The sequence below is a fragment of the Micropterus dolomieu genome, linkage group LG03 (genome assembly GCF_021292245.1).
Source record: "Micropterus dolomieu isolate WLL.071019.BEF.003 ecotype Adirondacks linkage group LG03, ASM2129224v1, whole genome shotgun sequence".
Lineage (NCBI taxonomy): Eukaryota > Metazoa > Chordata > Actinopteri > Centrarchiformes > Centrarchidae > Micropterus > Micropterus dolomieu.
In genome coordinates this window covers 28,794,848-28,810,121 of record NC_060152.1, presented here as the reverse complement: position 1 = coordinate 28,810,121, position 15,274 = coordinate 28,794,848, and the positions used below count along the sequence as shown (strand labels likewise).

At 41.4% G+C, this 15,274-nt stretch overlaps 2 protein-coding genes across 2 annotated transcripts in view; both read right to left on the bottom strand.

The window, feature by feature from the left end:
- LOC123968146 (dendritic cell-specific transmembrane protein) overlaps positions 1-15,274 on the bottom strand; it is a 27,653-nt gene that overhangs the window by 9,584 nt on the left and 2,795 nt on the right. The gene's annotated exons all lie outside the window — the stretch shown is intronic.
- On the bottom strand, positions 3,681-8,087 carry LOC123968619 (zinc finger protein 226-like). The gene is made up of 2 exons (XM_046045487.1): positions 8,052-8,087; positions 3,681-7,360 (listed from the first exon to the last, which is right to left on the bottom strand). The coding sequence occupies exons 1-2, from the start codon at positions 8,085-8,087 to the stop codon at positions 5,906-5,908; spliced, it is 1,491 nt and encodes a 496-aa protein (XP_045901443.1). The 3' UTR covers positions 3,681-5,905.

The following is a 15,274-nucleotide window of genomic DNA, read 5'->3' as shown; positions in this document are numbered from 1 at the left end:
GTGTATGAGGGAGTGTGCTTCACACAGAGCAGAGTTTTAATGAAGCGCTTGTTATTATCACATCAGAGGCTCATGAAAATATCCTGCTGAAGCTTTTTGTACAACAAAGACAGAAATAACTTCATGTGTTACATTTAATGTTGAATTTACAGGAAGGCAGAATCATTAAGAATTTGAAATCAGATGAAACATCTGCTGCTTCTCTCGGCAGCTAAGAGAGTCCAAACACATCATTAACATCACAGTGAAGCTGTTTGTTCACTTAACGGGCCATCGTGTGTTTGTCCAGGTCGGCTCTCTATTCAAATGGGGATCAGCTGCTTGAAAAGGCGACTGATGCGCATTTTCACCTCTCTTCAGGTGATCAGCTTGAATAGGAGGCAGAGAGCTGAACATGTGGACATCAGCTGGCTATTCAGCTGCATTAATGAGCAGCCCAAACAGATGCAAACACAAAGCCACTGAAGGAAAACTGTGTGTTGTGAATGTAGCCTGCAAACCTCTTTAGTCTCCGTTAATACAGAAGAAATTACATGTTGTTGAAAAGAGCATTACTTTCTTTTGTTCTTTCACATCGGTTACTATTTGTTTATAGCGATGTCCAATGATAGCTTCCTCAGTATGTAGGTTTACCTGCTTCAAGAACGAGCTGCTCCGTATTACTGCCACAATAATCCTTTGCACTGTAGAGATTATTTAGATGCTTTAGTAATAATCAGATTGTACTGGCTGCCTCTGCAACTGCAAAGGAAGTGGTTTGGTTGGCTATATGTCCATAATAAAAGAGACCGGCAACAATAGTGTCTAGGCAGCAAGCTGATATTTTAAAGTGATCTTATCAAAACCTTCATGGAGATTTAAAAAGGAAAATAATTTTATTAAACAGAAATAGGTAAAGATAATCAACCAGCAAAGCAAATACCATGCCCTAGAAATAACCTGATGCACAGCAGATGAAATACATATTTAAATATATAGTAGATAGAGAAGACTAATTGTACTTTTTCTTGAGTAAAGATTTTGAGTTCTCTACCCGCCACTGACCAGCAGCACCAGTACTAGCGCTACATGGTGAACATGAGACAGACAGCAGAGACGAGGGCGAGCAGAACAGAGTCAAAGCAGCAGTTTATGGTAAGATTGATGATGACATGGCTTATTTAGTTATCTAGTCAAGGGCTCAGCTGAAGTGATTTCTTTACTTTAGGAGATTTAGAGGGATGTTTCTGGTTTTAGTATTTTAATGGCTCATTTATTGATGTACTCAACTTGCATAAAATTCTCAAGAATGCAGGAATAAAGGTCTCTAAAGACCCAGAGCCAACAAATGCTTTGTCCGGAGAGTGGGCTGACCAGGGACAAACTCCTGGGCCACTTTTTAAGAAACTTGTGTCCTGAGGTGTGCATGTGCCTCTGCTAGCAGTAGTCAATGTTCACACAGAGAGACGAGCATCCTGCAGTATTTTAAGAGGAAGAGGACGGATGTCGCAGGAGCAGGAGTAGAACAAAGTGAGGAGGACGAGCTTGTAAGTTGTATGGATAGCTAGTAGACGTAGTAAATTCTAAAACTCACATAGTAAAAGACTTTGTTAGACCAACAGCATGTCATCAGAGTTTGCAGCGAAGACAGTTCTGTGTTCACAAACAGGTGCTGCAGGGAGAGTCAGGGCCAAGTGAGACACAGCAAACATCACAGACAGCTCACAAGTCTAACATTAGGATAACTAAATGAGCTTTATTAAAAAGTGGCCATGCCATTCAAAGTCGCTCCTACACCCCTCATTTGTTAATATTTGAGGAGGATGTCTTCTCTGTGGCAGCGGCAAGTATTAAAAGCACAGAGGACAAACACACAAACAGAGCAACACAAACCTGATAGGCCTATAAATGTTGACATGTTTTCCCCTCATCTAGAAAAAAGAGTCAGCCATCATGTTGGTTTAATTTGAGCTGACAGTCACATGTCTGTGATCATATTCATGCCACAGACAGTCTGATCTTATAGCAGCCACAGACCATCTGCTGCTTCCAGACTTTATTCTGGGGAAGTTTGTCTGAATAATATTTCCATTTGATGGAACGTAGCAGCCAGAAAAACATGGAGGATCTGGTTTAAATATCTCACTCAGTGACAACACCATATAGCCGAACTTCACTGAAGAGCTGGAACAAGTTGAACACAATAAATATGAGACGCTGTCAGACGAGTGTTTGTTTCTTCAGCTTCAAAGTCATTAAGGTGAAATGTAAAATCAGTGTTACTGCTGTTGAAATCTGTGAATTACTGAAGCTCCAGCAGCTGCTGGGAGTCTGGGAAACCAAACCATGGCCTAAGCCAAGGGCCTCACTTTGTGCTGAAAAGTGGTGGGGACATAAGAACAAGATGAGAAGACTGTTAACACTATTTAGCAGAAATATGAAATGCTGACATATTGGCCCTCATTTATGAAAAGTGCGTACACCAAATTTCCAGCATACACCCAAAACCACGGTGACTTTGAGATTTATCAATATGGACGTTGGCGTATGGCACGCTCAAATCCTACGCCAGCTCAGGAGGTGGTGTACATGTACGCAAGTTTTGAGTTAGTGCGGAAATGCGCAAGAAAACAATTCCTAACACCACAAAACGCACTGACAAACTAAAAGATACATTTGAAACATTAATTTTGGTGTTTATATTTGAGCAACACAGACGTTATACAGCCTACATAATATTTGAGCAGTCAAAACATGCTTTGATTTGTATTTGGACTAGGATAAGTAGCTTTAGGTGCCTTTTATTTGGGTTTGCTTTTAATAAAATGTCTACCTTCAAATGAAAAGGCTATAAGCAAAAAATGTTGTAAGGTAAATAAATACTGCATACAAACAACGAAGAGCATGAGCGGATGGCTTGAAGCACTGAGACTGGCTGCCCAAATGGACACAGCCCCACGCCCTTTAGGTGAGGCTGGCACAGACATGTCGCGCACAAAGCCCTGCATTTATTATAAGACAAACTTTATATTATGACAGCAACAGCGAGCACCGACACCCCCGCTAAAGGCCCCGCGTCCCCGGACTCTGGTGCACGCTGATCCCGGTTCATGTGAGAGTCCTGGGTCAGTGCGTAAAGCCCAGTCCCGGACGTGATGGAGCAGCTTTTTATCAGAGCAACATGCTTTCATTTGGAGCATATTAGGGACTTAACTTTGATGGGCGTTTTAGCAGTGCTAAATCCATCTCTTGGAGCACCACAAGTAGCCAATTTATAATTAATATATAAAATATATTCTAGTTTGCACGGAACGCGCTCCACAAACGGGTGGTACAGACGTGGTGCAGTTCATCATTGTGTTTGGACAATGTTTCACTCTGAACATAAAAGAAAAGTTACAGTGAGCAAGTCCGTGCTCGTCCAGACCCGTGTCCGTGCATAATAGTCCCAGGACATTGTTTCCCAAAGCCACAAAACATTATGAAGGCTTGCTTTGCACGCTGGGGGTCCACCGCGCCCTATCTGTCCATATGTCCTCCGTTCATCAAAGTTATTGAACTTTTATGAACCTTTCTTCTCTCTTCAATACTTGCGCAAGGGGAAGTCATTCCATCAATTGAGGATAACCCTATCAAATGACTTGAAAAGTGGTACAACAAGTCCCTATCAGGCTGGAATAACATGAAAAACAAGCAGAGGACTGGTTGAGGAGATGACTTTTAATGACTAAGAGACAGCAGCTGAGGTTGTTGCCTGTTTAAGACCTGGTGGCCTGACTGACCAGTTACACAGAAGCCATTGCCATGGATACCTCGCGGAGCGCCTGTCTGTTGATCAGGAGTGCAGAGCGCCCCCGCAGATCCAAGCCATCTGAAAAGGCCTTATATGAACCACGTCACAACTATTTACAAGAAATTAATTTATAACGTTCCAAAAACCTTTAACATAATGACGCCTTAAAAAGCGACCAACCATTCACACAGTAAAGTGTATACAGGCTATATGAGTGATCAATCGACATCAAAGTCAAAGTAAACATTAGACACAGCCTGTAACAAGCAACAATATGATTCACGTGGGTCAGATTTTCAGGTTGGGAAATCCGGAATTCCGGATTAATCCGGGAAAATCCCATCCCTGATTATTTGGTGACTGGTAACCTTTAGGGTTTTTTGCTACCTTAGTTATGGAGTAATAGCCTGTTTTCCATCATATTGTCCACCTTTAGATGGCCTGCATTAAAACACAGGGCGCATTGTCACAGATGCGCTTTTTGTAGTCCATCTTCAGAACATTGTAGTTTCATAACGTCGGGCCACATCAGTAACAGTTACGTCGCCTAGAAAAGAGCAGCCGGATTCTCTCAGACCCACGGTTGTCTTTTCCTAAGTCCTTATGGATTCTCCTTCAGGAGATCTTTTTGACTTTTCAGATGCAGCCCAGGTCTCGACCCAGTTCACACCTGTGGAAGATTTTGGAGCAACATGTGAGACAAAGCTCTGCACCACCATCTCTATAAGACCAGATGATGGAATAGAAACTCATCTTCAGATCCAACGAAGGTTAAAGTCAAGGGCAACTGCACTTGGTTGAAGATACTAGATCTCTGTAGTGACTCTGATGCTGTATGTCCTTTTGTTCTGTCTGCCTGCGTTTGTGTTTCTTTGTCTTTGCTGTTCTCAGGTCTCCCTAAATATACTGTATACAAATACACATACCAAAATTAGAGAAACAGAGAAGACATTTAATGTTAAGTCCAACAGAAAAGCCTTTCTCAGCCTTGAGCCACAGTGGAAACTCCTTTCTCACAGGAAAGCATGACACAAAACAATCTCACAGGTCATTATATCAAAACACTGGTACACTTAGTGGAAATTATAACACCACATAAGATGAGCAAAGAACAAAGTAATGACATATAGAGGATTATTAAAAGTACATACAGGTAAAATCTATTAGTTTCTATTACAGTTTCCCCTTTGGCCGTCACGTGGTCACATTAAGTTTATAACTGTCAGTTCATCAATGAATGCTCTCATCTCACTGTGTAAGCAGACACATCATTAGCAGACAAAGAAATTAGCGTTAGCTGTTTTTGTGGAACTGTTTTGTCAAACACTTTAGTTTTTGCCCCCATTCATCAGGAGCTGAACTCAAAGATCTAAGACTTTCTCTTTGTACACAAAAGGCCTATTTCCCTCAAATATTGCTCACAAATCTGTTTTAATTACAAGGACACATTAACTGTTGCAAACAGTACAAACATCCCACAGAGGAGATGGTGCAGGAGCAACGTTGAGAGCTTCAGTCTTCTTCAAAGAAGACCAACTGAGTGAATCTGCGTCTCTTTACATCGACTAGATTTGGATTTGGTTTCAGTCTGAACAAAACCACATTCAGTAATAGAAAATAAATCAATGAATATAGATGTAAAAGTAAATAATAGATGTAGAATACAGATTATTTAATGTAAACACGTTTAACCTACAGCTCAACAACAATAATATATGTATGAAGCACACAGGAACAATATTTCATCAAGTGCGGAGGTTCATTCTTGACCTTGGAGAACTCATCTGTAATCAATGAGTCTGAACTCAAGCCTCACACACCACTTATTTGTGGGAGCTTTTGACCACATCCCATGGCCTTCTTAAAGAGTCACTAAACCCCCACACCTCTTGTTTCAGCTGATTACCTATGTGTATGGGTATTAAGTAGTGTTGGTGATGGATTCAGGTCCAAATCTGGACACTGTCTCAAACTAATTGAATTCTACATATAGTGGTATAAAAATTGCAGAGACCGCCCACTACTGGGTGAAACCTGACTAATGCAGTTAATTTTGCTAATGGCTAGAAACGTCCGGACTGATGCTTTCCAGCTGTTTCCAAATCAAATTTCCTCAGCTGTCATCACATGACGTTAGTCCAGCACAGTCACACGATGACAGGTAGTTGTATTCAGGGCAGAAGGAAACAGCTCGCTCGGCTCTGTGAAAACCGTCATACTGAGGCATTTGTGTCGTCTAAGGGTTCTCCTGTCGGCATACGATTTGCCACATTGGTCACACCAGTACGGTTTCTCTCCAGTGTGAACACGTTGGTGGATTTTTAGTGAATCTGATGCAGTGAAGGTTTTTCCACACTGTTCACACCTGTATGGTTTCTCTCCAGTGTGAACACGTTGGTGTTTTTTTAGGTCACCTGACCGAGTGAAAAATTTCCCACACTGTTCACACCAGTACGGTTTCTCTCCAGTGTGAACACGTTTGTGGATTTTTAGCTCACCTGATGTAGTGAAAGTTTTTCCACACTGTTCACACCAGTACGGTTTCTCTCCAGTGTGAACACGTTGGTGGATTTTTAGGTCACTTGATGTAGTGAAAGATTTTCCACACTCTTCACACCAGTACGGTTTCTCTCCAGTGTGAACACGTTGGTGAATTTTTAGAGTACCTGATCTACTGAAAGTTTTCCCACACTCTTCACACCAGTACGGTTTCTCTCCAGTGTGAACACGTTTGTGAATTTTTAGATTACATGATTTAGCAAAAGTTTTCCCACACAGTTCACACCCGTGAGTTTTTTCTCCAGTGTGAACACGTTCGTGGATTTTTAGGGAATCTGATTTAGTGAAAGTTTTTCCACACTGTTCACACCAGTAAGGTTCATCTCCCCTGTGAACACGTTCGTGGATTTTTAGGGAATCTGATTTAGCGAAAGATTTCCCACACTGTTCACACCTGTGAGGTTTTTCCCCAGTGTGAACACGTTTGTGAATTTTTAGATTAGATGATTTAGCAAAAGTTTTCCCACACAGTTCACACCCGTGAGGTTTCTCTCCAGTGTGAACACGTTCGTGGATTTTTAGGGAATCTGATTTAGTGAAAGTTTTTCCACACTGTTCACACCAGTAAGGTTTATCTCCCCTGTGAACACGTTGGTGAATTTCTAGAGTACCCGATTTAGCGAAAGATTTCCCACACTGTTCACACCTGTACGGTTTCTCTCCAGTGTGAACACGTTGGTGAATTTTTAGATTACCTGATTTAGCAAAGGTTTTTCCACACTGTTCACACCTGTACGGTTTCTCTCCAGTGTGAACACGTTGGTGGAATTTTAGGGAATCTGATCTACTGAAAGTTGTTCCACACTGTTCACACCTGTGAGGTTTCACTCCAGTGTGAAATATCTGATGAACACGTTGGTGGATTTTTAGTTTATCTGATCTACTGAAAGTTTTCCCACACTGGTCACAGCTGTACGGTTTCTCTCCAGTGTGAACTCTCTGATGATTCTTCAAATATCCAGATGTTGTGAAGGATTTGTCACAGTGTTGACAGCGGTGATGTTTGGGTCCATCTCTTCCTCTCTTTCTCTATATCAACAGAGAGAAACACAGTAAGTGAGATGTCATCACCACATAATGAGTATGTACTGTCTATTACATAGTCATCTAATTTAAAGACTGACCACTGAATTTGTGACCACTTTGACTTCAAGTGCAGGAGAAGAGCGTTATGGTGTAAGTGTAAGCTGTGAAAAATGCTGGATTAAGTTACTGCTGATGCAAACTTATTTCCTGCTGCTGCAGCTTAAAAGCTTTTAACTGGCAAAACACCATTCAATTCAAGTTTACTTATCTAGCGCCGATTCAAAGCACTTTTCATAAAAGAGCAGGTCTAGACCAGAGGCAAGGGAAAACTTCCTTTAAGAGGCAGAAACCTCGATTAGAACCATGGCTCAGGGTGGGCGGCCATCTGCCTCGACTGCTTGGGGGTGAGAGAGAGATGGCCATAAAAGAGGGAGAGAGGGTTGGGGGCGTGGGGGGGTGTAGCCTTCACACAATATCCACACAGAAGTACAGACTGTAATGTTGGTACAGACTGAATGAATTATGGTACAGATATTTATGGTAATGTTAAGGATACCATTGTTTGATAATAATCATAATAATAATAATAATAATAAGAGGACTAGTAACATCACGCATTGACATGAGAACCGTTTTCTCTTCTTTAGAAAGTATGAAATTGTCCGGTGTTGTCTTCCGCACTCGGCAGCATCACGTTCTCCATCTGGGAACGTCGCCATGAGCGATTCATCGTTTGATTGTAAAGTCAGGGCACATCTGGAATGTGAACGTGGCTGTTGTGCATCGTAAATGTGCTAGTCACAGCGCCATTAAAAATGAAATTGTCCAAAGCAAACTGTATAGAAGACGTTAACGCTCATAGTGTTAAGTTTAATGGGAAGCTAGCTTGCAAAGTAGCTTACCGAGACAAGTCTTCATCATCCACAGAGCAACAACGTTAGGCGCATCCTCTTCAGATCCTCCGGTGTTTCCAGGAAAGCTCAGCTTTGCAGATGCTGCAGTTAACCTTTTTGGCTGAGTGAATAGTGAAGTGCTCCCACACTGAAGGTTTTAGGTGGTAAAGTTACTGCAGCACTGATTTTGTTTTAGTAACTTTACTGTTCACATCACTTTAGTCCGTTAAGCTGCCTGTGTCGTTACGGCCCGATGACGTCATGAAACGATTTTTGTTGACTGTGTCGATTAGTTGTTTCACCCCTAATAGCTAGGCTCCTTACATGCTTGCTAATAACTTTTAAGCTTGGTCTCCAACATTGACTGCGCTGTGTTGACAGATTTGTGCAGCGGTGATCATGAGGGAGAGAGAGTGAGAGAGTGTTTTTTTTTTTTTTAGATCTAATAAAACCAGTACAGAGACGAGTCCTTTGTCTGATGCAATTAGGAGGTCATTAGTAATTTTCACCAGTGCCTTTATAAACTATTGCTCTGTAGAAAGTCACAGTTTGGCAACTGCTTTAGATATAGGTCTATAGTTGGCTAAAACATCCTCAACTCATGTCATGGGTGTTACATAGGGCGATCAGGTGCAGATCCACTGATAAAAAACAAACAAACAGAAGAACACAATGAGCTAACTGGAGTTTACCAGAGCCAAAGGGCTCCGCCCGCAGCTTACTGCAGCATGTAGAAACTAAACACGCAGAGGGCTGTGTTAGTGGTGAGTCGGTCTTTTGTCACATTAATTACATGACTTAAAAGGGTAATTATGTAGTTTCCAGCAGCCACTAGCGGGGCGGTTCTAAGATTGCAACCAGGCGTGTGCTCGTACACGTGCTCGCTTTAACTCATGAGCGAGCATTATCCAAAACACAACCTTTTTCATACAGAAATCCTGCAATAAACATAGAAAGACCTGCATGCAGGCCGTGGCTTTTCACTCCGTCATGTTCAGACTCCGTTACTTCAACGTTCCCGTCTCAGAGGCAGATCAACTCCGGCTCCGTACCTTTCATTATGCGCAGCAAGCCGCATATCGACAGACAGGGAGAACAGACAGAGCTGGAAACTGCAAAGTTACATTAATAGTTTTATCAGCTGCTCGTTACATGATCACGGTACATTTACTGCATGGCGTGCTACATCGTTAGCTCGCCTGCTGCTTTCACTAACTATCTTTACTATCAGTGTATCTTTTGCTGGAGGCACAGCAATGTGAGCACCGCTACATGTACTGGATGATAACGAAACGGGCAGTGAGCTGGAATGAATATTATAACAAGATTTATAACAGTTAGACCGCAGTAAGTAACTTTACTGTAAGTTAGTGCACGGTTCTTCCTCTGGGTTGTTGTCGCAGTTTTGCTGCGTCCATGAGCAATAAATCTAAATTGAACATTACGAAGCAAACAGCGGCAGGTCCGAGCTACTGTAGCGTTAGCTGGCTGCTCCTGCCAGAATCATTATAGGCCAACTTAGTAAACAAATCGCTCCACATTTGCTTTTCTCAGTTACATCCTTTCTTGCAGGCTAAATCAACACTTATACATAATACCGGTGTTATGCAGGAAAGTAACATGGATCGCGTTTTTGGTGAAGTTAAATGGAGAGCGATACAACTTTGCACCAGATAACATTAGCAACTGCTCGGCGAGCTAACGTGACTTTCTCCGTTTCTCTCCAGCTTTTCTGACGTTCACTGTGTTCTTACTTGACATCATCTGAACCTGTTTGGTCTGATGGGCATCAGCACGTAAACCTTTGTTGTTGTTTTGGATCCTTACGTGGAGCCTGTGTTTTGCTGCGAGCTGGTTGTCTGATGCAAGCAACGGAGAAAACAGGCGTGTGCTTCATTAGGGCCCGAGCACAAACCATGCGAGGTCCCTATTGAAACTGCAAGGATTTTTTCCCCCCTGCAAACTAAGCTCAATTTTAGGGGCCTAAACAAGCTCAAAAACCAAAATTCGCACAGACGTAAGAAGTGGTGAAAAATGACGATTAAAAGTTGTGCTATCTGAGTTTGTCAATTCGCCATGAAACAGGAAGTTATTATAACTTCAGTGTACATGCTCACATCTGCACCAAACTGTACATGTAGGATGAGAGTCCCGCCCTGATCACATGTACATGCCGACATTCACCCACAGTCATAGCGCCACCTGCTGGCAACAGGAAGTGACCTTTAATGAACGTTAATGCGTTTGACCTACATGTATGAAATTTCTGTGGCACATCTTATATCCAGACATACCAAAAAGCCTCTTGGAGCGATGCCCTAAACCCAACAGGAAGTTGGCCGTTTTGAATTATTTACCGAATTGACAGGCTCCGTACTTTAACGAACTCCTCCTAGAGTTTTAACCCGATCGATTTCAAATGTGGGTAGCACCATCTTACGAACCTTGTGATGTCAAATTGCGAAGCTTTGATTGCTCAAACGGCATGGCCATGGCGTGGCGTAGAATTTTGATGCTTAGCCATGAAAAAGGAAGCAACATGTAAATGGGCTAGACATGATCAGTTCTGTTCCAAATTTCACATTTCAACCCTTTAGAGTCTTAAATGTCAATATCCAGTCATAGTGACAGCGACACCTTCTGGCACCAGGAAAGGACATGTTTCAAACTTTACCCCTTATTTTTATAACACATAGCTTTAGGGACAAAATTGTCCATTTGTGAGACTTTTAGCCTTCACATGGCTTGGGATGCTAAAAACCTCACAAAACTTGGCAGGCATATCAGAAACGGCGTTCTTTGTTGTCTAATATGGTTGTGCAGGGTGGTTGTGGTAAAATGGCTCCACAACGCCCCCTACAAAATTTCAAAGAAGCAGCCCCCGCCGTACGTTTTACTTAACTGTACAAAATGTGAGGGTCTGATGTAACATCTCTACACTTAAAATTAACCCTCTTGGAGCCATACCCTAAACCCAACAGAAAGTCTGCCATTTGGAATTATTTACAAAATTTCAACCGGTTTACACTCTCCATACTTTAGCAAACTCCTCCTAGAGCTTTAACCCGATCACCCTCAAATGTGGGTAGTGCCATCTTAAGGGCCATGCGATGTTAAATTGCGATGTGTTTGATTGATCCAACGGTGTGTCCATGGCGTGCCATTTAATTGATGTCTCGCCATGAAAAAGTTGCATGTAAATGGACTAAACATGGTCAGATTTGTCCCAAATTTCACAAGTAAACCTCTTCGAGACCTATGTGTCAATATCCAGTCATAGTGATAGCGCCACTTACTGGCATCTGGAAAGGACACATTTTAAAATGTATTTCTTATGCCTAATTCATATTTTTATCTAGCACCTTAGCGGACAAAAATGCCCACAGTGAGGCATTAATGCTCCTCATAACAGGTTGAGTCCACATTTAATTTTCTGATTCTTTTGCACTTTTTAATTTTTATGACGTTTTTATGCACAGCTCCTCTTCTGTTTAGCTTTGATTTAAATAATTTCAATGGTCGGGGGACAGACACCGTCACTGTAGGGTTTTCACTAAGTAACTCCTGAAATGGAGGAACAGAGAAGTGTGTTAGACTGCGACTCTGCCTCCTGGTCTCAACTCTGGGTTGTCATGGATTTGGTCCACTAATAAACTTGGCCAGATTTCTAGAAATGAGAGCTGCTCCTTCCCAAGTGGGATGGATGCCGTCTCTCCGGATCAGACTAGGTCTTCCCCAGAAAGTTTGCCAATGATCTACAAAGCCCACATCGTTTTCTGGACACCACCTATACATGTTATCACTGGTCAGATTTGGCAGGGGTCCAGAGAAAACTACGGTGTCCGACATTGTTTTTGCATATGTACACACCGACTCAACATTAATCTTAGTGACCTCCGATTGGCGTAACCGGGAGTCATTACCGCCAACGTGAATAACAATCTTACTGTATTTGCATTTATCCTTAGCTTTCTGGCTTGATTTGTGGTTCTTAACATTAACATATTTTATTGTTTTTCATAATCTGAGCCAGTGGAAGCATGTAAATGTTAAACAAAAGAGGTCCCAGAATGGAGCCTTGGGGAACTCCACATGTCATTTTTGTTAGCTCAGATGTGTGATTACCTATAGACACAAAGTAGTCCCTTCCTTTAAGTAGGATTCAAACCAGTATAGTACTGTGCCAGAAAGTCCAACCCAGTTTTCAAGTCTGTCTAGTAATATGTTGTGGTCGACCGTGTCGAATGCAGCACTGAGATAATACTAGGAATGAAATTCTTCCACTGTCAGTGTTTAAATGGATGTCATTGAAGACCTTAACAAGAGCCGTCTCAGTGCTATGGTGTGGTCGAAAACCTGACTGGAAGACATCTAAACAGTTATTTAGTGCCAAGAAAGTGCACGCAGACAGCACTCTCAAAGAAAACACAGGAATGATCAGAGAGAGCAACATCAGTCACCACAACCTTGGAAATGTCCAGACCCTTGGAGATGACCGAGTCCAAAATGTGCCCCTTATTGTGTTTGGGCCTCGTCACATGTTGAGTCAGTCCATAATTATCAAGAACACAACACAGTTCTTTAGTCCCTCTGTCCTGGGGGTTGTCAACATGGATGTTAAAATCACCAACAGTAACCACACAGTCAAAGTCAATACAGATTATAGACAGCAGTTCACCAAAGTTATCAAAAAAGTTTGCACTGTATTTAGGGGGCCTGTAGATATTTAGAAAAATAGCTCGAGAAGAAGAATTCAGCTGAAGAGCCACATATTCAAAAGAAGCAAAATTCCCATAAGACATCTTTTTGCATTGGAGGGAGTCATTAAACAAAATGGCAGCTCCACCTCCTCTCTTATGCACTCTAGCTTCACTCAAACTGAAGCTGGGAGGGGTAGACTCGATAAGGACAGCTGCACTGTTATCTTGGTTCAACCAAGTTTCAGTTAAAAACATGAAATTAAGATTGTGAGTGATTATAAAATCACTGATTAAAAATGTTTTTTTCCTGCCAAAGACCTAACGTTTAACAAAGCTAATTTTAGTGTGTTAAAAACATTATCTGGCCCACCTTCTTCGACAGGCTGCGGCTTCACACAGAGCTCAGGAAATATATGCATTTGCACAGTATGTCACGCAAACAATACATGTTTATGAAGGCATTGTCCGGTGAGGATCAAGGCCTTTTAATTTTTTTTAAATACAGTAGAAACACAAAGTAGTACAGACGGGCATAATTTCAGCTTGTGGCAAAACGGTGCGATGTTTTGAATGGGAATTTAGCGTGTGAAAGTACAAATTTGTGTGCACAGTGGCGAAGCAATATCTATAATATTTGTTTAATGCAAATTCGGAAAGTATTCATTATTGGTTACTTGATAGGCACATGGTCATGGTCTATATATCACCATTAGCAGTAAAAAGAAATGCATGTTTTCCACCAGGGCAGTAAAATGTTCAGCTGCTGATCTGAGCTTCCCTGCTGTTACCATTTCATTACTAATAATATTCACCATCCGTTTAGCTGGCTGATCTGAGATTCATCACTGGAAGCTGCCATTTTATTGCTAATTAGTCTTAGCTTCATCAGCTTATTGTTTCACAAATGTAACCGACAAAACCAAAACAGAGTGCTGAGAGAAACTACATAAGTTTACACCACAAGCCAAAGCACAGTGCTGGAGAACAACGATGTTGTAACGTTAGTTTCCAACAGCACCAATTGACAGCACCTGTCACCTTTTTAGGTTCAATCTTTTCTTCACCCCTGGCTGAGAGCCCGGGATTAATAGGGTAAGTTTAAGTATTTTTTTCCGGCTTTGATTTGATCTTGGCTATAGTTAGCATAACTTTATAAAGTTATGATAGGTAAGTTAAGTGTTTAAAAAATCAAAGCCATCTAAAGAAGTTGGAATTTTCATCTGACATTAATCAAAACGTAAATTCATTATGACAAATAAGGTCTATGGGCGGGAAATCTCCTCTCTCCGTGTCTTTTCATTGACTTTGTATGAAATCACACTGCGGTATTATGGTTGAGGAGCAGTTCCTGATTCATTCTGGATATTTATTTGGGGCGTTTTCCGAGGGATATAGTGTGCTATGTTAAGCTTACCAAGTGTTTACCCTCAGATTTCTGTCAGGAGCTGTAAGAAATGTTATTTGTTTTGTCTAGAGGCTGATTGTTCCCAGTAATTCATCAAATTTTACAGTTAAAAATTACAATGAGGTTCATGATATCAGTACACTGAGATGGCTGGCAGTGGTACAATCAGCATTACTCATTCTTTTTAATTTGCCTCACATTTTTTTGTTGCATGTTTTGTACATAACGTTACTACCACTGGGGTTTGTTCCAAAATCACAATGCAGTGCAAACCTGTAACATTAGCAGAGCTGAGCTCCTGGGGTCATTTGTCATGCAGGGTAACGTTACCCACTGGGTCTTTCATCCTTATTTTAGCAACTTTCACAGATAACATTCTGTTAATAGTATTTACTGTTCAATCTTGGAATATACTTTCAATGGTTTTCTCAAACACAGTGGCCAAACAGATTAATTGGAAAGGAGTAAAGGGAAAAGAAATATTTTAAAGAAATGCTGACAAGAACTCTGTTGATAAGTAAGTATTTTTGTATACGTTTTATATGTGGAGGTAACTAGTAGATGAACTAGGAGGGCAAAAAAATCTAAATAATCATTCATTAGTTGTAATCGCGGTAAAATGTTCACTTAATCTGGATTTTGATTTTAGGTCAAATCTTCCAGCCCTAGTCTAGTCCAGCCCCCTTTAAAATAACTAATCTCTGTGGATTTTATGTAATTTGTGATTGCCATTATCAGTTGAGTAATCACCCATTCTTTTATCCTTTGCAGAAATGAACACATCGGCCATCCCCCACTCTTCCACTACTGATGATTTGTTGGGTGTCATGTGAGGGTTATGGCATTCCCACTTCTCCACTTGCCTCATCAATGTTTCCCGTAAAGCCACCAAACAATGTGTATGAACATTTTACATTTT